Source organism: Chiloscyllium punctatum, chromosome 36 (genome assembly GCF_047496795.1).
Source record: "Chiloscyllium punctatum isolate Juve2018m chromosome 36, sChiPun1.3, whole genome shotgun sequence".
NCBI classification, from domain to species: domain Eukaryota; kingdom Metazoa; phylum Chordata; class Chondrichthyes; order Orectolobiformes; family Hemiscylliidae; genus Chiloscyllium; species Chiloscyllium punctatum.
In genome coordinates, this window is record NC_092774.1 from 70,276,816 (window position 1) to 70,302,422 (window position 25,607).

Genomic DNA, 25,607 nt, shown 5'->3' on the forward strand with positions numbered 1-25,607 from the left:
CATATGTAATGGGGAAAATGTTCAAAGCTATTATCAAAGATATTATGACAGAGCACTTGTATAAGTTCAAGGTAATCAGGCAGCGTGAATGTGTTTTTGTCGATGGGCAATAATGTTGTAATAACTTTTTGAAGAACGGCCTGTCCGCACTGCGACTGAGCTGATGAATCTCCAGTGCCCCCAGGGAATGGAATCCCTTCCCTCAGTCCCCACATTTCCCCAAATTCTCCGCAGTTCTGGTGTCCTTTTGGTTCTGTGTTTCCGATGAACAATTTGAAACTGGGATCACACTCAGGAAACGTGTACAGTCACTCCCTCCTGCGAATAGTGTAATGTTTCTTCAGTCTGTGTAACTGGTTAAAGCGCTGCCCAAAGTCAGCTCACGGGGAGACTCTATCAACAAGGGGAAAAGACATACAAAAGTTGAGCAGCGAGACAAAATGCAAAAACAATCAAATGTCGAACCACGGAGAAAAAATATTGTGGCTCTACCCCTTTTTTTCCTATTGGCATTTGGACACTTAAAATCTGTTAGTAACACCAGTATCCCGATAGAGCATACAGCGCATGTTTGCCGGTGTCAGCAACGTCGTACGCATGCTCGCCGGGTGTCAGCAAAATACTGGGCATGCTCTTCGCAGTTCGCACAAAATGGCGCGCGATCTTCGTTTGAGTGACCAATAGGGAGTACTGGAGGACCGGAAGGAGTCTAGTCCTCCTGCTAATCAAAGATACCCCATTGTCTGAATGCGGAAGTTGGACCATGAGTTTCTGAAGATGCTGCTGCTCCTGTTTCTCTGAATGAAGATTGAGCTTCACCCCAGACTGCAATCTCCTTCCTCTGTCCAAAATCTGTGAGTACCGCACTCTCTTTTCTCACCACCTTTTCCATTTTTTTTTCATTCTGGGGTTCAGTTGTTGACTTGCAGCAATGAAAGGAAAGGGAGTGAATCGGGGTGGGGACAGACTCTGGAAACGTTGCTCTACGTCTGTGTCGCAATTGGCAAAATAGACAGGTAGGAGGCTGGAAGAACAGAAGAAGCCAGGTAGCATCAGGAGGTGGAGAAGTCGACGTTTCAGGTGTAACCCTTCTTCAGGATTGGGGATGGGTGCAGATAAAGGGTGTCCTGGGGGCAGGGTGGTGAAGTGGGGACACGTGAAAGGTCTGACCTGGTTGGTGAATGGGAGAAATAAATCTGGTTAGTGACAAGGAGGAGTGGAAATGAGGGGGAGGGGCTGAGAAGGGAGTCGTTGTTGGGGGGAGGAAGAGATGGGAAGTGAGGTTATTTGAGACTGGAGAACTTAATGTTGAGTCCGCTGGGCTATAGGCTGCCCAGGCGGAAGATGAGGTGTTGTTCCTCCAATTTGCTGTTTGGTTCATTGTGGCAATGGAGAAGGCCTAAGGTAGTCTTTTCAGAAAGGGAGTGGGAAGGGGAATTAAAGTGGGTAGTGACTGTGGACCTGCCTGCAATGCTCAGCAAACCGTTCCCAAGTGTATGCTCAGTCTCCCCAATGTAGAGAAGACCACAATTGGAAACATGAGAAAAAGAGTACAACAATGTGAAGTTGTGAAAAAGAGCAGAAAGGAAGTGTATTATTTAAATGGTGATATACTGAGATGTGGAGAATGTGAGATCTGCAGATACGAGTGATTAGAGTCAGTAAGTGTGGTGCTGGAAAAGCACAGCAGGTCAGACAGCATCTGAGGGGCAGGACAGTTGATGTTTCAGGCAAAAGGGAATAGGGAATGATATGTGGATGTAGAACGGGGGTTCAGTGTCTTTCTACACCAGTCACTGCCAGTTGACAGACAGTTGCAGCAAGCAATCAGCAAAGCAAGTGGTATATTAACAAGAGGAATTGAGTTCAGAATTGTGGATGTCTTCCTGCAGTTAGGGGTCATTGAATATATTCAAGGCTGAGTTCATCTGAGTTTTGAGCAACAATAAAGTGGATGTTTATGGGAGAAAGCAAGAAAATCTTTTTAAGACAAGTACAGAACAGTTACAGAGTCATACAGCAAAGAAACAGACCATTCAATCCAACTAGTCCATGTTGAATATATTCACAAACTAATCTAGTCCCACCTGCCAGTGTTTGGCCCATATCCCTCCGAACCTTTCCTATTCATGTAATTAACCAAATGTCTTTTGAAAGTAACGTCACTTCCTCTGGACATTCATTCCACACATGAACTACCGTATTTTAAAAAAAGCTGCCTCAAGTCTTTTCAAAACCTTTCTCCTCTCTCCTTTCAAAATTTGTTGCCTAATCCTGAAACCCCCACCTGAGGGAAATGACACCTGCCATTCACCTCATATATACTTCTCATGATTTTATAAACCTCCTATAAGGTCACTTCTCAACCTCCTGTGCTCCAGTGAAGAAAGTCCCAGCCTATCCACCGAGATGTAGGAAGATTCATATCCAATTATGGTCTGTTCAATGCTGATTCAGGCTCCAAAGACCAAATGGCCAACTCCTGCTCCCAATTCTCACGCTCTGTGTCCAAAGTTAAAAATCAACAACACAGGATTATGGTCCAACAGGTTTATTTGGAATCACTAGCTTTCAGACTGCTGCTCCTTCATCAGGTGGTTGTGAAGAATAAGGTTGTAAGACATTGAATTTATAGCAAAAGTTTACAGTGGGATGTAACTGAAATTATATATTGAAAAAGACCTGGGTTATTGTTAAGTCTCTCCTCTTTTAGAATAACCATGTTGGTTTCAGTTCTTTCATATGTAAATAGCAAAACCATTTTTAAACGTTACATTCCCAATTGGTGTCATGTCGTCTCAGATAATGTATTGAAGGTGTGAGTTTCCCTGTGTGAGGCTGTCTGTACCACAATGGTTAGACTGATTCTAATCTTAAAAAATGGATTAACAGACTCTTACTTGGATTCATGCAGTTTGTGTCCAGGACAGCAAGAGACCATCAGATATAGGAGCAGCAATTAGGCCATTCAGCCCATTGGGTTTGCTCATACCATTCAATCGTGGCTGTTAAGTTTCTTATCCACGTTCTCCTGCTTTTTCCCCGTAACCCTCGATCCCCTTGATACTCAAGAACCTATCTATCTCAGTCTTAAATATCCTCAGTGACCTGGCCTCCACAGCTTTCTGTGGCAGTTAATTCCATAGATTCATTACTCTCTGGCTGAAGATGTTTCTCCTTATCTCCAACGTAAAGGGTCTTCCCTTTACTCTCAGACTGTGCCTCGAGCCCTAGTCTCTCCTCCCAATGGATAGATCTTCCCAACGTCCACTCTGTCCAGGTCGTTCAGTATTCTCTATGTTTCAATTAGATCTCCCCTGAGTGTGGGCCTGTTAAACAGCATGAACCAGACCCTTCACGATGAGATACAGCAGGGATTAGGTTCTACAAAGTGAGAAGCGAGGAAGAGTGTGTGGGATGGAGATTTTCAGCTTCTAGAGAGTAAGAGAGGAAGCAGAATTCACTAGAAATTAGAATTGATCGGATGGACTAATGGGCCAAGGAGTGGCAGATGGAGTTTAATTTAGAGAAATGTGAGGTTTTGCATTTTGGTCAAGCAATGCAGGCAGGACTGGTACAGTGAAGGGGAGTGTTGCAGAACAAAGTGAACTTGGAGTGCAGGTTCATAGCTCCTTGAAAGTGGAGTTGCAGGTAGACAGGATAGTGAAGAATGTGTTTGGTATGCTTTCCTTTATTGGTCAGAGCATTGTGTATAGGCATTGGGAGATCATGTTGTGGCTGTCCATTGGTAAGGCGACTTTTGGAATAGTGCATCCAGTTCTGGTCTCCCTGCTTTCGGAAAGAACTTCTGAAACTTTGAGAGGGATCGGAAAAGATTTGCGAGGATGTTGCTAAACTTGGAGGGTTTGAACTACAGGGAAAGGCTGAGTAGATCCAGGATATTTTCCCTGGAGCATCGGAAGCTGAGGGGCAGCCTTATAGAGGTTTATAACGGGCATGGATAGGGTGAATATCCAAGGTCTTTTCCCCAAGGTAGGAGAGTCCAAAACTACAGGGCATATGTTTGAGGTGAGAGGGGAATGATTTAAAAGGGCCCTGAGGGGCAACTTTTTCACGCAGAGGGTTGTGGATGTATGGAATGAGCTGCCAGAGGAAGTGGTGAGGCTGGTACAATTATATTTAAAATGCCTCTGGCTGGGTACATGAATAGGAATGGTATAGAACCATAAGAGCCACATGCTGGCAAATGGGACTAGATTAATTTCGGATATCTGTTTGGCACAGACGAGTTTGACCAAAGGGTCTGTTTCCGTGCTGTATGACTAATTGTCTTCGGTGAAAGCACAAGTGTGGTTGTGAAGACTGGAGGCTGGGAGCAGAAGAAGTTACAATGAAATATTTGATTTATGAGAGAGCAACTGAGTGAGTGTGGACATTTGGGATTTTGGTGGAAAGTGGGAATTCATTGCACTGTGGGGATCAAGCCCTCACTATCCAGTCATTTCAGCTGGTGGATGAGACTCGGCACTTCATGCAGGCAGTCAATCCAGATAATATTTTATAAATTCCTGCTTTGGAAATAGAAACAGTCTGAGTCAAGACTGAGATACAGGCAAACTCTGACCTCATACCTTTAATGCAATGTCTGAGCTGAGATGCCACCTTTTGTTGTAAAGCCTTATGTTATCTTGAGAGGGTGCCTTACAGGAAGTTCTGGGATTTCCATATTAATGATACCTGCAATCCATTCTAAAAGATGAAAGACTGAACAATCCCGATTTGTTCAATATATCATTTCAGTGGCAGGCCACAAATGTCTTTCCATAAATTCTGTGCCTTATGGTCTTATTCTCCACAACCACCTGATGAAGGAGCAGTGCTCCGAACGATTGTTCTTCCAAATAAACCTGTTGGACTATAACCCGCGATTTTTAACTGTGCCCAGGTTAGGGTGCATTGATCATGCTAAATTATGCATAGTGCCCAGTGATGTGCAGGTGAGGGTGGATTGGCCGTGTTATAGTACCCATCATGCCCAAGTAGGTGCAGGTTTGTGTGGGTTAGGCGTGCTAACTTACACATAGTGTTCAGGGATGTGCAAGGTAGGGTGGATTGGCCAAGGGATATGGGCCAAGTGCTGGCAAATCGGACTAAATTGTTTTACAATATCTGGTCAGCATAGACACATTGGACCAAAAGGTCTGTTACTGTGCGGTATATCCTAATGACTCTGGCTTTCTACTAACGTTTGCCACGTCTCTTCTGTTCAGTTTCTCTCTGGTGTCTGTGTTAATACCTTGATGTGTCTGGTTACTCCTCAAGATGCATTCCCGATTCATCCTGAATTGACACATTTTGTTTTGCTTCCCAAAATCAGACCTGCTCACTCTCAGCAGTATCCCAATGTTGTGAAAGATGTTAACTTTCAGGTGGAGTTATCCAATATATAAGTCTTGACGTTTTTACTGTTCTGATCTTGAATCAGCACCTTCAGAAGAATTACTTAGAGCGGAGTGAGAACGGGGAGGGGGAGTGGAGAGAGAGAGAAACAAAGAGAGGAGGATGTTGCTTTCAATTTTGTGGAATAACAAAAGAAAAGAATGCTCCACAGAAGGTAGAATACCTTGTTCTGAATTTCTACCCTGCACTGACAGTGTTGACTTTTGTAATTTCTTTTTCCAGAGTATTTGAAGATCCGAAGACAGAAGTTTCAAAATGAACAGATGAGGACCTTATGCCCGAAATGTTGACTCTCCTGCTCCTTGGATGCTGCCTGACCTGCTGTGCTTTTCCAGCGCCGCACTTTTCAACACTGACTCTCCCGCGTCTGCGGTCCTCACTTTCACGTCAATATCTGACAGTCACTCAATCGATTGGAACAGCCACGATTTTTGATTACAATTCTGTGAGAAGGAGCAAAGCATTTTGGTTCCTATTTCAGTACATTTTCATGATCAGTGGGAGAGGAGGGGAGGGGAGGAGAGAGAAAACTCCAATCTGATTCACTCACGCCGGTTTTAGGGAAGGAAACTGCCGTTGTGGGAAAGGATTCACTCAATAGTCCCAGCTGCATCCTTTACCCGGTCTGGCCTACTCGTGACTCCAGACTCACAGCAGTCTGTTTCACTTCCCACTCCCCCCGTTCCCGGCCCCACACGTTAAGGCTGTACCGAGGATCCAATTACAAAGGGACAACTCTTTGCTGACCGATAGGAAAGAAAGTGAGGTGGGGTGGGGGGAGGGGGAGTGTGTGCACTTTGACCTTGTGCTGTTTAAAAAGCAGCTACTTTCTCTACATCTTTTTGCTGGGGGGGATCTGAAGCTGTAACAAAGTTGGGTCACAATAAAGATTACCTGAACTTACCGCTGGGCTCAGACTCTCATTGAAAGCTTTGAGCTCCAGATGGTTTTTTGTTTTAAAGCTGCTCATTTCTTTCAGCCTCCTGCCCTAAGTTTCCAATGTTATGTATCAGGTAGAGCAGTGAATGAGTAGCTAGTATCATTAAAACTTGTAATTTTTTTAGGAATGCAAGTACTGCGTTGTTTTATCAGCATTGTAAAGTTTCCTGCAAATGCAAATTCATCCCATGGACTTGTATGTGAGGGTGTTTTTGCATGTGTGTATGATGGAGTATGAGCCTGAGAGGGTGTGTGCAATGGTGGGTTTGTGAGTGTCTGAGAGAGGGTCTGCGTGAGTGTGAGAGAGTGTAGGATGTAGTGGGGTCACCCAAGGTTATCCTCGTGGGTTCTGAACTTGGCCATCAACCTCTGCTCAGCCACTGGAAACAGTTAAGCAGTGACACAACCCACATCGGAGAGGACAGAGTGGCACTTGTCTCGCAGAAGGTGGGAGGCTCTGGATGCTATCATCCAGGGTAAACACACGCTGGAGGACCTTCAGCTCAGATAGATTCAGCTGGAAGCCAGGCTGCAGACACGGTGGTGGTGGTGGTGGGTGGGGGGGATCTTAACCCGACACTTTATTCTGGGAGACAGTCATTCACCTCAGGACAGCCTTCTGATTGGGTCAGGGATTGTTTCCGTTCTCTGCAGTTGCCAGTAGGAAGCCAGATGATATAGGTGTCTGTCTGGTGCCAGGATTCAGGAACCGAGAATGGATGGTGATGACTGTACCTGAGAAATGGCATATTTTTAAAATTAAGAATAGCTAAAATGATATATTCAGAAACATTATTAAAGCATGTTCAATTTTATAAGAAAGCTGCAGACATCTTTTGAAACTCGCATTGAAATATGTGCAGTTAGGCCACAGCTGAGGACAGGCTGTAATGGGTGAATGGCCTATTCCTAGTCTTGTGAAATTGGCTCAGACTATGTCAAAAAAGAATCATAGAATTGTAGAGCACAGAAACAAAGCCTTCGGTCCCGACCAACCAGATATCCTAAATTAACCTAGTCTCATTTGCCAGCACTTTGCCCATATCCCTGTAAACCTTCCTGTTCATGTCCCCATCCAGATACCTTATAAATTTTGTAATTGTACCACTTCCTCTGGCAGCTCATTCAATTTACGCACCACTCTCTGCATGAAACAAGTTGCCCCATAGGACACTTCTAAGTTCCCCCCCCCCTCACCCTAAACTACTTCTACTTCTGCTACTTCTGGACCTCCCCACCCCAGGGGAAATACCTTGTCTATTTATATTATCTATGCCCCTCATGATTTTATAAAACTCTACTCCCTCAGCCTTCAATACTCCAGGGAAAACAGCTCCAGCCTTTTCAGCCTCTCCCTGTAGTTCCAAACCTAACAACATCCTTATAAGTCATTTCTGAATCCTTTCAAGTTTCACGACATTCTTCCCACTGAGTGATCAATAGGCTGTGAACAATCTATTTTTGTTGGGGTGTAAGAGAGGGCATTTCTTCAGGCCAATTAACTTTCACACTGTTTTTCTTTCTAATCCGAGGTCACTCAAATCTTTCCCCACTTACCCTAAACCTTCTCGTTTAGGACCCACAACCCTGTGGAAAAGATATACAAACGTTGAGCAGCCGAACAAATGCAAAAGGGCTAAGAAGTCGAGCCACAGATGGGGAAAACAAAGTGGCCCCAGCCTTTTTTTCTCCTACTGGCATTTAGACACTTCAAATCTGTCAGTAATACCACCTACCAGGATCTCCAACGTCTCTGTGACAGCGAGCACTGCGCATGCTCCTCGGAGTCAGCAAAAAAACTACACCAGCTGCTCGGTGTCCGCGCACACGGCTCGCGCCCTTCTTTTGATGGACCAATAGGAAGCACTGGAGGACCGGAAGGAGGCTGATCCTCCTGCCAATCAGAGCGCCTCTATTGTCTGAATGCGGAAGTTGGAACATGAGCTTCGGAAGTTGCCGTTGTTGCTTCTGTCTGAATAAAGATTGAACTTCACCCTAGATTGCAACCTCCTTCCTCTTGTCGAACATCTGTGAGTACGGCACTCTCTTTTCTCACCCTATTTTCAATTTCTTTTCTAAATTCTGAGCTTCAGTTGTTGACTTGCAGCAACTGAAAGGAAATGGGGTGAATCGGGGGTTGGGGGAACAGACGTGCAAGCGTTGGTTCAGATCTGTGTCTCCATTGGCAAACGCATTACCACAATGTGATGATTTTGCCTTGGCTGTGGAAGAAAATGCAGAAAAAAGGTGCATTGTTTAAGTGGTGATAAATTGGGATGTGGACAAAGTGAGGACTGCACATGCTGGAGATTAGAGTCGAAAAGTGTGGTGCTGGAAAAGCACAGAAGGTCAGGCAGCATCCGAGGACCAGGATTGTTGGTGATTTGGACACGAGCCCTTCGTCAGGAATGATATGTGGATGTACAAAGGGGCCTCAACATCCTTCCACACCAGTCACTGCCAGTTGTCAGACAGGTGTGTAGCTAGCAAGCAATCAGCAAGGCAAGTGGTATATTAGCAAGAGTTCAGAATTCGGATGTCTTTCTGCGATCAGGCAGCCATTGAATATATTCAAGCCTGCGTTCATCTGATTTCTGAACAACAAAAAAGTGGATGGTGATGGGGGAAGGCAAAAATAATGGTTTTAAGACCAGTACAGAACAGTTACACAGTCATACAGCTCAGAAACAGACACTTCAGTCCAACTAGTCCATGCTGAATATATTCACAAACTAAGCTAGTCCCATGTAGTTTGGCCCATATCCCTCTGAACCTTTCCTACTCAAGTACTTATCCAAATGTCTTTTAAATGTTGTTACTGTACCTATATCCACTACTTCCTTAGGACATTGATTCCACACACAAACCACACTCTTTCAAAAAAAGGTGTTCCTCATGTCTTTTTAAAATCTTTCTCCTCTCTCCTTAAAAGTTTGCTCCCTAATCTTGAAACCCCCATCTGAAGGAAACAGCACCAGCCACTCACCTCATTGACACCCCTCTTGGTTTTATAAACTTCTCAACTTCCTGTGCTCCTGTGAAAAAAGTCCCAGCCTATCTACTCAGATGTAGGTATATTCATATCCAGTTATGATCTGTTCCGTGCTGGTGCATGCTCAAAAGACCAAATGGCCGACGCCTGCTCTCAATTCTCTCACACTATGTCCAAGACAGCAAGAGACCATAAAACATAAGAACAGAAATTAGACCATTCAGCCCATCAGGTCTGCTCATACCACACAACCGTGGTTGATAAGTTTCTCAACCTCATTCTCCCACTTCCTCCCTGTAACCCTTGATCCCCTTGATACTCAAGAACCTATCTATCTCAATCTTAAATACCCTCAGTGACCTAGCCTCCACAGCCTCATGTTGCAATAAATTCCACGGATTCACCACTCTCTGGCTGAAAAGTTTCTCCTCATCTCCCTTCTAAAAGGTCTTCACTTTTCTAGTCTCTATCAGGTCTGGTCTCGCCCACCAATGGAAACATCTTCCCAATGTCCACTTTGTTTAGGCCTTTCAATTATATCTCCCCTGAGTGTGAGTGTGGGGCTGTGTTATGGACTAAGCCAGACCACTCAAAACATTCTTAAGCAGGCAGCCCCAGACCATAACTTTGCAATTTGATTTGGTAAGTGTACAGTGAAAATTACCTGGAGTAAGTTAGCTCGGTTGACTACTAGATTTCAAAACAGACAAAAATTTATTCACAAAATTACACAATGAAACACAAAGATCAGAATAAAGAACCGCTACAGAACTCAACCTTGCCAACTAGACTCAGTTATGCTGTTCTGAATATACACAACAGTCCCAATAAGCCAACTCCCTTTGAAAACCAGTATAAATGGAACACATTGAAGTTGAGAGGCAGAAAAGAGCCATCAGATCGTGAAAGGAACATCTTCTAGGACAAATCTACATCACTAAGGGACTTCATAAGCCTAGCATTTAAATACCTAAGAATACCAATACCGACAAACAGACATAGCTAAATTGATAAACTAATTGTACCATCAGCCCGATCTGCAGTTTGTCCAACTGGTCCCTTCAGTCATTCTGTCAAGGAATACCTGGATCTCTTCTTGTATCTCAGTAATATTGCCAGTGAGATCGGGAATGCCCATAGTGCATTTATCTTGGACAATCGTGCAGACCTCGCCCTCCTGGGCAAGTATATAATCTAAGGCATACCAATTCTGATCGTTCCAACCTCAGGGTACTCTGCATTCCCCAGCCTATCGGGTGTCCTGTATTGTCACCCAGTCCCTTGGGATCCTTCCAGTTGGAGCAAGGTTGGCTGAGACCGACCGCTGCATCTTCCTCAGATGTAGGTTCCATCGACTTGTCCACTGGCCAGGACAAGGTACTGTTGTGGGAACAAGGGCTCCGATAGTGACCTCATGAGGGACATCTTTGCCATCAAGGAAAAGGAAATTGGTAGCTTTACCTTAGCTGAAGAAATAATAGTCTGGTTTGGTGTATATTAGGGAGAGTTTGTCAAAATAGGTTACTGAAATGTTACAGAAGGGGGTCTGGTCAGGTCTACAGGAGTAAAGGGTCGACGTTTTGCGAGAGGAGTTGCTTGAGCGCTGTAAAAAATGGGCCAAGTGACTCGAGCACTCGCACTGTATGGGAGACAATGGTCCTCAGAATGCTGTTCCCATTGGGATCTCCCTTAGCTCTATTGTACATGGTCTTAGTGACAGTATCAGATTCTGAAAAGAGAAAAGGCCTATAAATGCGCAAGGGAAGGGTTCCATTCCAGGTCCATGTGCCGCATAAGGCCTGTTGTACCCCAGTCAGTGTTACACCAGCTGTTTGTATACACAGACCGGAGGTGTTGGAAAGTGATATTTCTCTTCGCAGGGTCGGCAGTAGGAATTCTGATGAATAGATTGGAATCGGGACTGGGGACGGGGCAAGTAAGTCATCTCCCGATAGAGAGGAATAACATACTACTGCCTCTGGGGTGAAGAGCATTCTGTGGGCCTGTATAAATAAGTTGTTTGTGGATTGAGGAGTTTCCCCTATCAGGCTTCCCTTTTCTTGAGTCAGCCCGCCCTGCAAAAAGGAATGGAGTTCCTGGGCGCCCTTAAAATATTTACCATACTAACAGGGTTGATCATTTTTATCCTCACTAGGCTTGTGTCTGCAGGTAAAATCAAAAAGACATGTTCGGTAACGACATGGTACCTCCCACTGATTTCTACTGTCCAGATGGACCATCTGGTCTTTCTGATGTAAGAGTCCATTGCAATAATCAATCTTCATCATGTTCCATACATCAAAGGCATCTGGTCCGGTGCACTGGACGACATCTCCTCAGCATGGGTGGTGGATAATCTCTGATCATTCCTGGTCGCATCCATACTTAGTGGCTTTCCCCATCAGGATGTTGTACGTGATCAGAAAGCTGAGGAGATAAGCGATCCCCCACATGTCCCTCCTCTTACTTCAAGTATCTGTAATAAGATTAACATTAGAACAACAGCAAAATTCAAAAACCAAACTGGACAGGTTCCACTCCTTTTGTTGGGATTCCAGTATTCTCTCCTCCTCTTCACCTCTTTTGATTGGTGTGGTCAATCAATTTACAATGGTGCAGTTGGACCCAAGCTGAGCACCCAGCGACTTTGACCGCTGTAGGGGTTGGGAGTAAAACCTGGAAGGGGCCATCCCAACGAGGTTGGAGACCTTTGCGAGTCCAGTTCTTGAGAAGCACCAACGAACCAGGCTCTACCCGTGATGAGGCTGAAAGGGAGGGAACATCGCTGTAGGCCGCACGCTCCTGGGAGTAAAAGGCACGCATAACACTAGTTAGAGCAAGAACATAACCAATGATTGCTTTGGTCACGTGGTGGAAGTGGACTGAGAAGGGAGCCGAATCGTTCCAAGGGGTACGGAGAGGGTGACCAGAGAGACTCTCAACTGGAGACAGTCGTGTCTTGCCCGCAGACACAGATTGCATCTGGAATAAAGCCACAGGGATTAGCATAACCAGGACAGGCCAGACTTTACCATTAATTTGACAAGTTTAGTCTTGAGTCTGGTTAAAACATTGAACAAGGCCGGCCGCCTGAGGATGATAAGCACCATGCAGTTGCCGACAAATACAAAGCTGGCAGAGTTCTCCGTTAATATTACCTACAAAGTGTGGTCCATTGTCCGAGCTAATGCACGCAGGTATACTGAAGCGGGGAATTATTTCCTTAAACAAAATCTTCACCACAGTCTCAGCAGTAGCGTTAGGAGGAGGGTAGGCTTCAATCCACTTAGAAAAGACATCAACAATAAGCAAAACATATTTATAGCACTGACATTTCTACAACTCAATGAAGTCCAGTTGAAGTGTCTCCAAGGGACCCTCCAGCAAGGGAATTCTCATAGAGATACTTGAACTAAGAGGTTGGGGATTGCCTACCCACTGACCTTCTTGATCACATACAACATCCTGATCGGGAAAGCCACTGACTGAGTATCGATGCGATCTGGAACGATCTGAGATTATTCTGATGTCATCTGGTGCACCAGACCAGACGCTTTCAATGTGGTGTCGCTTGAGCGATGGCATGAGCTGCCAGAGGAAGTGATGGGTGCTGATGTGATGACAAGTTAATAGGCTCCTGGATGGGCATCTGAATTTGAAGGGTTCAGATGGGTCAAAGCCAAGTGATGGTAAACTGGAGTCATAGAGATGTACAGCACAGAAACAAACCCTTCGGTCCAACTCGTCCTTGCTGACAAGATAGCCAACCCAATTTAGTCCCAGCTGCCAGCATCTGGCCCATATAGAGGCCAAGTGATGGCAAATGTGACTAGATTAATTTAGGATATCTGGGCAGGTTGGGCCAACGGGTCTGTTTCCTTGCTGTGTGACTCTAATTGTCTTCAGTGAAAGCAGAAGTGTGGTTGTGAAGACTGGACTTCCAGAGCATGTTTTGCCCTGACTGGGAAGCAGAAGAGTTTGACTGAAGTGTATTGGTGTTAATGCCTTGATGTCTCATTTTGCTCCCACCTTCCCGGGGTCGTTAACCATTTTGTGTCTGGTTCTTCCTCAAGAAGCTGCATTGCAGGTTCACCCTGAATTGACACACTTTTATTTTGCTTCACAAAAATCAGACTTGCTCACTCTCAGCAGTATCCCAGTGTTGTGAAAGATATTAACTTTCAGGTGGAGGTATCCAAAATTCAGAGAGATGTCAGTCTTGATGTTTTTGCTTTTCTGCCCCTGCAAGATCCTGAATCAGCACCTGCAGGGGAATTAGTTAGAGCGGAGTGAGAACAGAGGGGAAGGGAGAGTGGGATGGTGCTTTCAATTTTGTAGAACAACAAAAGAAAAGAATATCTCACAAAGTAGAATTGCTTGTTCTGAATTTCTACCCTGCACTGATAGTGATGACTTTTGTAATCTGTTTTTAACAGTGTATTTGAAGATCTGAAGACTGAAGCTTCAAAATCAACAGAGGAAGGGCTTATGCCCGAAACATTGACTTTCCTGCTCCTCTGATGCTGCCTGACCTGTTGTGCTTTTTCAGCGCCACACTTTTCAACACTGACTCTCCAGCGTCTGCAGTCCTCACTTTGACGTCAACGTCTAACAGTCACTCAATCCATCGGGACCGCAACGGTTTTCAACTATGATTCTGTGAGAAGGAGCAAAGCGTTTTGGTTCCTGTTTGAGTACATTTTCAGCATCAGTGGGACTGGATGAGAGACCCTACTGTTACAGCGCAGTGTGTGTGGAGCCTGAAACAGTTATACGGCCTGGGAAGAGGAATTCACGGTGGGGAGGGGCTCCACACGCATTTGTGTGTAACTGAAGCTTCAGCCGTGGAGAAACCCGAGGAATTCAGCCCAGTGGAGAAACGGTGGAAGTGTGGCGACTGTGGGAAAAGCTTCCGTGTCCCATATGTCCTGGAGGTGCAGTCACACTGGGGAGAGCCCGTTCCCCTGTCCCGTCTGCGGGAAGGGCTTCAGCACTTCCTCCACCCTGCTAACCCACCAGTGGATCCCACTGGGGAGACGCCCTTCAGCTATTCCTCCACCCTGCTGAGACACCAGCGGGTCCACATGGGGGAAGAGGCCCTTCATGTGTCCCGAGTGCGGGAAGAGATTTACCCAGGCCTCCAACCTGCTGACCCACCAGCGGATCCACACAGGAGAAAGGCCCTTCAGCTGCCCCCTGTGCGGGAAGGGCTTCACCAGCTCTACCAATCTCCGGAGGCACCAGCGAGTTCATTTACCATCGCAGGGGGATTGAAGGCGCGATGGCTGAGTGGCAGTATCAACTGGACTATCAACCCAGTTCCAGGGGCTCCCGGGTTTGAATCCCAGTGCAGATGGTGCGATACAGGGTATGGGTTGAAATTGCTGAGTGAGGCAACACTTCCTCTGGGTTAAGGCTGTACCAAGGATCCAATTACAAAGAGACAACTTGGTGGTGACCAAAAGTAAAGAAGTGAGGTGGGTTGGGGGGTGATGGGGTAGCGTGTGCGCTTTGACCGTGAGCTGTTTAAAAAGCTGCTACTTTTTCTCTGTCTTTTTGCTGAGGGGGTTTGAAGCTGTAACAAAGTTGGATCTCAATAAAAGTTACCTGAATTTACCCCCTGGCTCAACTCTCATTGAAAGCTTTGAGCTCCGAGAATACTTGGGTGAGAGCCAAGATATGCAATATCTCCATGTATAATAATGAAGTAGCTCATTTATTCTGAAATTATTTCAATTAGTTGGTCAATTGCCAAATAATAGCTGCATAACTGTTGTCAATATTGATACCCAGGAAAGCTATTTTGTTTAGTATATTTCCTTTGTAAAGATCTTATCTAAATTATAAAATGAATGTATTTTCATCTGAAATAAAATTTGCAGTGTTTTATTAAATGGTGAAAGTAACTTTGCACTTAATTGCTCCGTTTGGGATTAAACATTATGACTTAAATTATGAAAGATCACTTTTATCTATGGTGAGTCTATTAACAAACAAATGTTGTCATTTGCTCTCAAGTTAGCTCAGATTCAATTTGAAATTCTTGAATGATTTGAATAAGGGGTAAAAAATAAATATTTATTGCACTTTTCTGAAATTCTCTGCACTGCCATTGTATTTGGTTAAATAAATTATGTATCTCTCTTCGTAACTTTGATATCACCACAAATCTTAGGAACCCCATCGAGGACAAACAAAAGTAGAAAGTAGGAGACAACAGCTTCGCTTCACTTGGAGGTCACCACTGATGTTCCCTAGCCAGGTAATGAAACGTCTGGATATCAAACCTACACCCTAAACATTCTACTTTGCTGAAAGACTGCACAATCTGCAGGCAGTCAATACATGTAATATATTGTAAATTCCACTTTGAAAATAGATAATAGGTCCACTACTTTTTGGATGTGAGCATAAGTGGAATAGTAAGCAAGTTTGCTGATGACACCAAAATTGGAGGTGTAGTGGACAGCGAAGGAGGTTACCTCAGATTACAATGGGATCTTGATCAGATGGGCCAATGGGCTGAGAAGTGGCAAATGGAATTTAATTTAGATAAATGTGAGGTGCTGCATTTTGGGAAAGCAAATCTTAGCAGGACTTATACACTTAATGGTAAGGTCCTAGGGGGTGTTGCTGAACAAAGAGACCTTGGAGTGCAAGTTCATAGCTCCTTGAAAGTGGAGTTGCAGGTTGACAGGATAGTGAAGATGGTGTTTTGTATGCTTTCCTTTATTGGTCAGAATATTGAGTACAGGAGTTGGGAGGTCATGTTACTGCTGTACAGTTGGAATAGTACAATTCTGGTTTCCTTCCTATCAGAAAGATGTTGTGAAACTTAAGGGTTCAGAAAAGATTTACAAGGATGTTGCCAAGACTGGAAGATTTGAGCTATAGGGAGAGACAGAACAGGCTGGGGCTGTTTTCCCTGGAGCGTCAGAGGCTGAGGGGTACCCTTATAGAGGTTTATAAAATCATGAGGGGCATGGATAGGATAGATAGAAAAAGTATTTTCCCTGGGGTGGGAAAGTCCAGAACTAGAGGGCATAGGTTTACAGTGAGAGGGGAAAGATATGAAAGAGACCTAAGAGGCAACCTTTTCACTTAGAGGGTGGTACGTGTATGGAATGAGCTGCCAGAGGAAGTGGTGGAGGCTGGTACAATTACAACATTTAAAAGGCAACTGGAGGGATATGGGCCCCGAGCTGGCAGGTGGGACTAGATTGGGTTGGGATATTGTGCACAGGGATGTGCAGGGTAGGTGCATTAGTCAGGGGTAAATGTTATGCAATAGGGGTAGGGGAATTGTGTGGGTGGGTTTACCCTTCGGAGGATCGGTGTGTAGTCTTTGGGCTGAGTAGCCTGTTCCCACACTGTGGGGAGTCTCTGAACGGGAAGGGATTTTTGTAAACTGTGCAAGGTAACGTAGGCGTAGTGCGGGGGCCTGCTGTTGGCCTTGCTCCGCCCCTTGCTCCTCCCCCTGTTGTTGAGCTGTCTAACAAACAGCTACTCTTTCTCTGCCTTTTTGCTGGGGGGATCTGAAGCTGTAACAATGTTGGGACGTAATAAAGGTAACCTGAACATTCTGCCGGATTCAGGCTCTCATTGAAAGCTGAGAGCTCCAAGCGGTTTTTGTTTTAAAGCTGCTCATTTCTTGCAGCCTCCTGCACTAAGTTTCCAATGTTGTGTATCAGATGGAGCAGTGACTGAGTAGCTGGTTTCGTTAGAGAGAATGGCCAATTCACCGAGAGAGAGAATTGGGACCAGCGTTGAACAGATCATGACTGGATATGGATCTACCTGCATCTAGGTGGATGGGCTGAGACTTTTTCACTGGCACATAGGAGGTGGAGAGGTGACCTTATCAGGGTTTACAAAATCATGAGGGGAGAGATGAGGTGAACGACGGGTATCCTTCCCCTAGGGTTGGGGTTTCAAGATTAGGGAGCAAATTTTGATGGTGACAGGAGAAAGAGATTTTAAAAAGACTTGAAGGCCACAATTTTTTTTATACAGAGTGGTTCACATGCAGACTAAATGTCTAGAGGAAGTGGTGGATGCAGGTACAGTAACAACGTTTAAAAGACATTTGGATAAGTTCATGAATAGGAAAGGATTGGAGGGATATGGGCCAAAATACTGGCAGGTGGGACTGGTTTAGTTTGAGAACATAGTCAGCATGGACTAGTTGGACTGAAGGGTCTGTTTCTGTGCCGTATGGCTCTGTAACTCGGTTCTATACTGGTCTTAAAACCATTTTCTTGCCTTCCCCATAAACATTCACATAAAAATCAGATGAACTCAGCCTTGAATATATTCAATGACCCCCTAACTGTAGGAAGACATTCCCACTTCCGATCAGAATTCCTCTTGCTAATACACCACTTGCCTTGCTCAGTACCTGCTGCACCTGTCTGACAACTGGCACAGAAGGACACTAATACCCCTCTGAACATCCACACATCATTCCTGATGAAGGGCTCATGCCCAAAACTTCGACTGTCCTACTGCTGCTTGACCTGCTGTGCTTTGCCAATTGTGGTCTTCTCTACATCGGGAAAACAGAGTGTAAACTCGGGGAACGGTTTGCTGAGCATCGCAGAGGCTGAGCGGACTTCCCAGTCTCCACCCATTTTAATGCCCCTTCCCACTCCCCTTCTGACATGACTATCTTTGGCTTCCTCCATTACCACAACAAACCAAACCACAAATTGGAGGAACAAAACCTCATCTTCTGTCTGAGCAGTCAACAGCCTGGAGGACTCAACACTGAGTTCTCCAATTTCAAATAATCTCCCATCCCATCCCCCAACTCACTTCCCAGCCCCTTCCACTCTTCCCTGCCAACTAGATTCCTTCCTCCCATTCACCAACCAGGTCGTACCAGGTTGTGGGGATAAGGCAGCAACAGGATACTGATTGAGGATGATCAGCCATTATCACAATGAATGGTGGTGCTGGTTCGAAGGGCAGAATAGCCTACTCCTGCACCTATTGTCTATTGTACCCTCTACCTGTCTCCACCTATCCACACTTCAATACCCTGCCCCAGCACACCCTTGTTCCACAGCTCTCCCTATACCCACCCCCCAGTCCTGAACAAGAGTTACACCAGATACCTCGACTTCTCCACCTCCTACTACTGCCTGGCTTGCTACATTCTTTCAGTCTCCTGCCTGTCTATTTTGCCAATTGAGAACAAAGGCCTGGACTAACTTTTCCAGAGTCTGTCCCCTCGCTGGATTCACTCCCATTCCTTTCAGTTGCTCCAAGTCAACAACTGAACCTCAGAATGAAGTGTAAATGGAAATGGGGGTGAGAAAAGAGAGTGCCGTACTCTCAGATGTTGGACAGAGGAAAGGAGTTGCAGTCTGAGGTCAAGCTCAATCTTCATTCAGAGAGAGGAGAAGCAGGAGCTTCAGAACCTCATGGTCCAGCTTCCACATTCACCAATAGGGGAGCTCCGAATGGCAGGAGGACAATTCTCCCTCCGGTCCTCCAGTGCTCCTTATTTGTCCATCAAACGTAGGACTCACCCCTATTCTGCTGACAGCGAGGAACACGCCCAATGTTTTGGTGACACTGGCAAACATGTGCCTGCTTGTTGACACTGAGGAGTGTACACAATATGCACTGTAGCAATGCTGGTGTTATTGACAGAACTTAAGTGTCCAAATTCCTATGGGAGAACAAAAAGGGGAGAGCCATTTTTTTCCATGTGGCTCAATATTTGATTGCTTTTGCATTTGTCTGGCTGCTCAATGTTTTTATGTCTTTTCCTCAATATGCTCTGTAGGAATGCTGGTGTTATTGACAGATTTTAAGTTTCCAAATGCCTATAGGCTAACAAAAAGGGTACAGCCATAATTTTTTTCTCCCCCATGTGGCTCGATATTTGATTGCTTTTGCATTTGTGTGGCTGCTCAATGTTTAAGTCTTTTCCTCAGTGTTGGGGTGAGATTCACAACTAGAAGGCATAGGTTTAGGGTGAGACCACAAAGATACCTGAGGGGCAACGTTTCCACGCAGAGGGTGGTGCGTATATGGAATGAGCTGCCAGAGGAAGTAGTGGAAGGTGATATAATTACAGCATTTAAAAGTTATCTGGCTGGGTATATGAATAGTAAGGGTTTAGAGGGATATGAGTCAAGTGCTGGCAAAGGGGACTAGATTAAGTTAGGATATCTGGTTGACATGGACAGGTTGGACCGAATGGGTCTGTTTCTGTGCTGTACATCGCTATGACTCTAAATAATAAATAGTCTACTTTTCCAAATAACAAACTATATCCATGTTAACAAGGCTTAGTGCACCACATACGTTACTAACCATTCTCAACAAGTCCTGCCCCTTCAATGATTGAGGAACATACACATGCTGGTGCATAATCTCCTTCAATAGTATTTACACACTACCCTCAGCAATTGCACAAGTAACAGCAAAGAGCAAACAGCACAAGAATTAAACAAACAGTGAGGGGGTAAACAGCACAAGGATTAAACAAACAGTGAGGGTAAACAGCACAAGGATTAAACAAACAGTGAGGGGTAAACAGCACAAGGATTAAACAAACACTGAGGGGGTAAACAGCACAAGCCCCAGTAAAATCAGATGTAAAGTGAGTGTAAAATGTCACTATGACAGGACAGGCCCCACATTCCTTCCCCTCCGTCCCCCCCAACCTGCCTCACCTTTCACCTCCCGGGCCCAGTACCTTCCAGGTGGCCCCAGAGTTGACACAGGGGCCGCCCCACGACCAGTAGAACTCCACCACCCAGGCGGCCGACGGGTTCCCAAACAGGCCCTTAACCCCATCCGCCTCCAGAATGGTCACCGGCTCCTGCCTGCTGTACAGCCGGGCGGTGTGGCCCGTGACACAGCAGCTGCACCAGGAAGGCGGCGGTGCCCAGTGACGGGTGTCTGCCCCGGGGCCGCACGGCGCCATTTTCCTAACGGCCGCCCCTTCCCCGCTCGAGCGACTTCTCCTCCCAACCGCCTTCACCCCCGCGTGACGTCAGCTCAGGGGGATGGGCGGGGCCGGGGAGCCTCACCGTCACCAAGTAACAGCCACCTCGCGCTACAACTGCTCATTCACAAAAACAAACTCTCCTGTCTCACTCTGCAGCTGCAGGGGGGACACTGCCACGTTTCGAGGAGCCCTGTCTACATTGGGAAAGTTCACGGCTCAATTTAAACAGATATTCCGACATATAACGGAACGGCATCATATCTAAAAGGGGGGCAATCTGCATTTTAAAGTGACGTGGACATTTTAACGGCCTATTTTTGCAAATAAATAGATTTAAATGGACAAGATTATATTTCAAAAGGGATGTGGGCACATTCAAAGGGATATCTTAATATGTAAAGTCACGCAGTTATATCTAAGTGAATCTACATTTCGAAGAAACGTTGCCCTATTTTTAAGCAGAAGTACCCCTTTAAGAGACATACTGATATCTAAAGGGGTAAATATACATTATCGAGGAGTGAGATTGCGTTGTGAGGAACATAACACATTTAAAGGGTGAGTTACATGTAAAGGGGCATTTTTATATTTAAAAAGATACATTGAAATCTGAAGAGACTTGTTCATAAGTAGAAGTACATGGTAACATTAAGGAAGCATGACCGTATTGGAAATAGTGCAGCCATTTTTAAAAAGGGGGTTGTAGTGGCCGTGAGATGGTTTAATTTTTAAGAAAATAAGCAAGGTATTACGATTTGGAATGGTCTTGAAGGGGTGATGGAACCAGCAACCATGGAGAAAGTTAAAATTCACACAACACCAGGTTATAATCCAACAGGTTTATTTGGAAGCACTAGCTTTCGAAGCGCCGCTCCTTCATCTGGTGGTTGTGGAGAATGAGATCACGATCACGGAGTTTATAGCCAATGGAGTCCAGTGGCATGGAGATGTGATACATCAAACAATTTTAGATTAAATCTTTCACCTTTTGAATGGGTTTCGAAAGGTATGTTAATCCTAGAATTTGATTTTAATTACCTTCTCACGAATATCATTCAAATGCAGAGCTTTTCTAACAATAGGTGTGAATCCTGTCTGCGTCCGAATGTTGAGTCAGACTGAGATTTTTCTTAGAGAAAGATTTTTGCATTTAGACTTCATTTTTGAGGAAGTAATTTACAGATTAGGGTGTAGACGTTAGGGTGGATTGGTTGTGCTGAATTACCCATAGCGACCAGGGATGTGCAATTTAGGATAGATTGTCCATGGGAAATACGGAGAAAGGGGATGGATATGGATGAGATACTCTTCGGAGGGCCAGATTAAAATAGATGGGCTGAATGGCCTGCTTCCATGTTATTGGGATTCTATGACTCCCCCCGACAAAGCAGCATTTTATATGCATCTATCCTGTCAAGCCCCTTTCAGAATTCTACTGGTTTCAATAAGATCACTTCTGGTTCAGAGAGGTATACAGCACAGAAACAGACCCTTCGGTCCAATTCATCCATGCCGATCAGGATTCCCAAACTAAACTAGTCCCACTTGCCTGTGTTTGGCCCATATCCCTCTAAACTTTTCTATGCATGTACTCATCCAAATTCCACATGCAAACCACCCTCTGTCAAAAAGTTGCCCCACAGGTTCCTTTTAAATCTCTCTCCTCTCACTTTAAAGAAATATGCCCCCTAGTCTTGAGCTCCCCTACGCTAAGGAAGAGCCCTTTGGTGTTCACCTTACCTCCACGCCTCATGATTTTATCAATCTCAATAATGTCACCCCTCAACCTCCTGTGCTCCAGTGAATGAAGTCCCAAAATCTTCTTATAACTCAAACCCTCCAGTCCTGGCAACATCCTGGTAAATCTTTACCAAACCCTCTCTAATAGAATTCTTCCTCTTACAGGATCACCAGAACCATACTCGGTACTCTACAAGTGGCCTCACCAACATCCTGTACAACCTCAACATGATTAGATTTTATTAGATTACTTACAGTGTGGAAACAGGCCCTTCGGCCCAACAAGTCTACACCGACCCGCCGGATGTCCCAATCCCTCTACTCAATGGTGTGAACAATGAAGACAAGTATGCTAAATGCCTTCTTGACCACCCTGTCTAGCAGCGATGCAACTTTCAAAGAACTATGTACCTGAACCCCATCATGTCTCTCTTTTACAGCACGACACAGGGCCCTACCATTAACCGTACAAGTCCTGCCCTTCCTTGTTTTAGCAAAATGCAAGCCCTCACTTTTAATAGCTCACTCATACACACGCTTTCTCTCAGACACCCACATATACACATCCCCAACACTCTCACAGGCTTATACTCCATCACACTCTCACTTTACCAAGCATGCACACACACACTTACATGCATGCATTCACACATCACTTTTTGGGCAAACTTATATTGGCAGAATTATGTTTGCAGATACATTCTACTTTGCTCAAAAAGTGCACAACCTGCAGGCAGTCAATCCATGTAATATTTTATAAATTCCTACTTTGGAACTAGAACCAGTCTGATTCAAGATTGGGATACTGTCAGACTTGAACCTCACACTTTTAATGCATTGTCTGGGCTGAGATGTCACTTTTTAAAATAAAAAACCTTAAGTCATCTCGAGAACGTGAATTAATAGTAGTTCTGGGATTTACAGATTAATGAACTGAAACCTGCAACTCAGTCTAAAAGGTGAAAGACTTAACAGCAATCTTGGTTTGTTCAATATATCCTATCAGTTGCATGACACTGTGATCTTTTGCTATAAAATCTGTGTCTTATGATTCTGCTCCACAGTTACCTGCTGAAGGAGCAGTGCTCCGAAAGCTAGTGCTTTCCAAATAAACCTGTTGGACTAAAAACTGGTGTTGTGTGATTTTTAACTTTATCCAGCCCAGTCCAACATTGGCTCCTCCACATAATTTCTTGCGAACACAGCCCACACCTCCTGATGCTGCCAAGAAATCTTACAACGCCGATGAAATGACACTCTCTGCACTCCTGAAAAATTGACAATTTCTCACGATACTGGCTGCTCATTCACGACTCCATCTGATACGCGACATTGGAAGCTTAGTGCAGGAGACTGAAAGAAATGAGCAGCTTTAAAACAAAAACCCCTTGGCGCTCAAAGCTTTCAATGAGAGTCTGAGCCCGGCAGTAAGTTCAGGTAACCTTTATTGTGACCCAACTTTGTTACAACTTCAGATCTCCTCAGCAAAAAGGCAGAGATAAAGTTGCTTGTTGAACAGCTCAAAATCAAAGCGCACACATTTCGCCCCACCACTTTCTTTACTATTGATCAGCACTGAGATGTCCCTTTCTAATTGGGTCCTTGGTACAGCCTTAACCCGGAGGATGTGTTGCCTCACTCGGCAATTTCAACCTGTACCCTGTATAGCGCCATCTGCTGCAGTGGGATTCAAACCCGGGAGCACCTGGAACTGGGTCAATAGTCCAGTCGATAATGACACTCAGCCGTTGCTCCTTCAAACACCCTGCGATGGTAGGTGAATGCGCTGGTGCCTCTGGAGGTGGGAGGAGCGGGTGAAGTCCTTCCCGCATTCGGGACAGCTGAACGGCCTCTCCCCCGTGTGGACCCGCCAGTGGGTCAGCAGGGCGGTGGAATTACTGAAGGCCTTCCTGCACTCGGGGCAGCTGAAGGGCCTCTCCCCCGTGTGAATCCGCTGGTGCTTCAGTAGGTTTGAGGAATTGCTGAAGGCCTTCCTGCACTCGGGACAGCTGAAAGGCCTCTCCCCCGTGTGGACCCGCCGGTGCCTCAGCAGGTTGGGGGAATTGCTAAAGGCCTTCCCACATTCGGGGCAGCTGAAGGGCCTCTCCCCAGTGTGGATCCGCTGGTGGGTCAGCAGAGAAGAGGAATTGTTGAAGGTCTTCCCGCACTCGGGGCAGCTGAAGGGCCTCTCCCCACTGTGGGTCCGCTGGTGGGTCAGTAGGGAAGAGGAATCGCTGAAAGCCTTCCCACAATCTGGGCAGCTGAAGGGCCTCTCCCCCGTGTGGACCTGCTGGTGCCTCAGCAGGTTGGGGGAATTGCTGAAGGCCTTCCCACACTCGGGGCAGCTGAAGGGTCTCTCCCCTGTGTGGGACCGCCGGTGGGTCAGCAGGTTGGAGGCCTGGGTAAATCTCTTCCCACACTCAGGGCAGGAGAACGGCCTCTCCCCTGCGTGGGCCCGCAGGTGCCTCAGCAGGTGGGAGGCCTGGGTAAATCTCTTTCCGCAGTTGGGGCAGCTGAAGGGCCTTTCCCCCGAGTGGGACCGCTGGTGCCTCAGCAGGTCGGAACAATTACTGAAGGCCTTCCCGCACTCTGGGCAGGGGAATGGCCTCTCCCCGGTGTGGGTCCGCTGGTGCCTCAGCAGGGCGGAGGTCTGGGCAAAGCCCTTCCCACACTCAGGGCAGGAGAATGGCCTGTCCCCTGTGTGGATGTGCTGATGAATCTGCAGGGCAGACGGGAAATGGAAGCCATTCCCGCCATCACTGCACTTCCACCGTTTCTCCACGGGGCGGGATTCCTCGGGTTTCTCCATGGCCGAAGCTTCAGCTGCACACAAATATGTTTCCAGCCCCTCCCTGCTGTCAATTCCTGCTGCTACATGCCCCACACTCAGTGCGCTGCAACAGTAGGGTCTCTCATCCAGGCCCACTGATGCTGAAAACGTACTCAAACAGGAACCAAAATGCTTTGGTCCTTCTCACAGACTCATAGTTGAAAATTCTTTCTGGTCCCGAGGGATTGAATCATTGACGTCAATGTAAGGACTGCAGACGCTGGAGAATCAGTGTTGAAATGTGTGGTACTGGAAATGGCCAACAGGTCAGGCAGCATCCGAATAGCAGGAGAGTCAACGTTTCGGGCATAAGAACTTCATACGTTGATTTTGAAACTTCTATCTTCAAATCTTCAAATACACTGTTTAAAAAGAGATTGCAAAAGTCATCACTGTCAGTGCAGGGTAGAATTCAGAACAAGCAATTCTACCTTCTGTTGAATATTCTTGTTATTCCACAAAATTGAAAGCACCATCCCACTCTCTCTCCCCCTCTGTTCTCACTCCAATCTAACTAATTCTCCTGAAGGTGCTGATTCAGGATCTTACAGGGGCAGATGAGCAAAAAACATCAAGACTGACATCTCTCTGAATTTTGGATAATTCCACCTGAAAGTTAATATCTTTCACAACACTGGGATATTGCTAAGAGTGAGCAGGTCTGCTTTTGGGAAGCAAAAAAAAGTGTCAATTCAGGGTGAACCTGCAATTCAGCTTCT

General features: G+C 45.7%; 1 protein-coding gene across 1 annotated transcript in view; it reads right to left on the reverse strand.

Annotated features, from left to right (window-relative positions):
- Nucleotides 1–24,941, reverse strand: part of LOC140460125 (uncharacterized) — a 44,237-nt gene extending 19,296 nt beyond the window's left edge. The window contains exon 1 of the mRNA XM_072554523.1: nucleotides 23,821–24,941. Coding sequence (XP_072410624.1) covers nucleotides 23,821–24,867 — 1,047 coding nt within the window. The 5' untranslated portion in view covers nucleotides 24,868–24,941. The remainder of the gene's footprint in view (nucleotides 1–23,820) is intronic.
- Nucleotides 24,942–25,607: the final 666 nt, after the last annotated feature.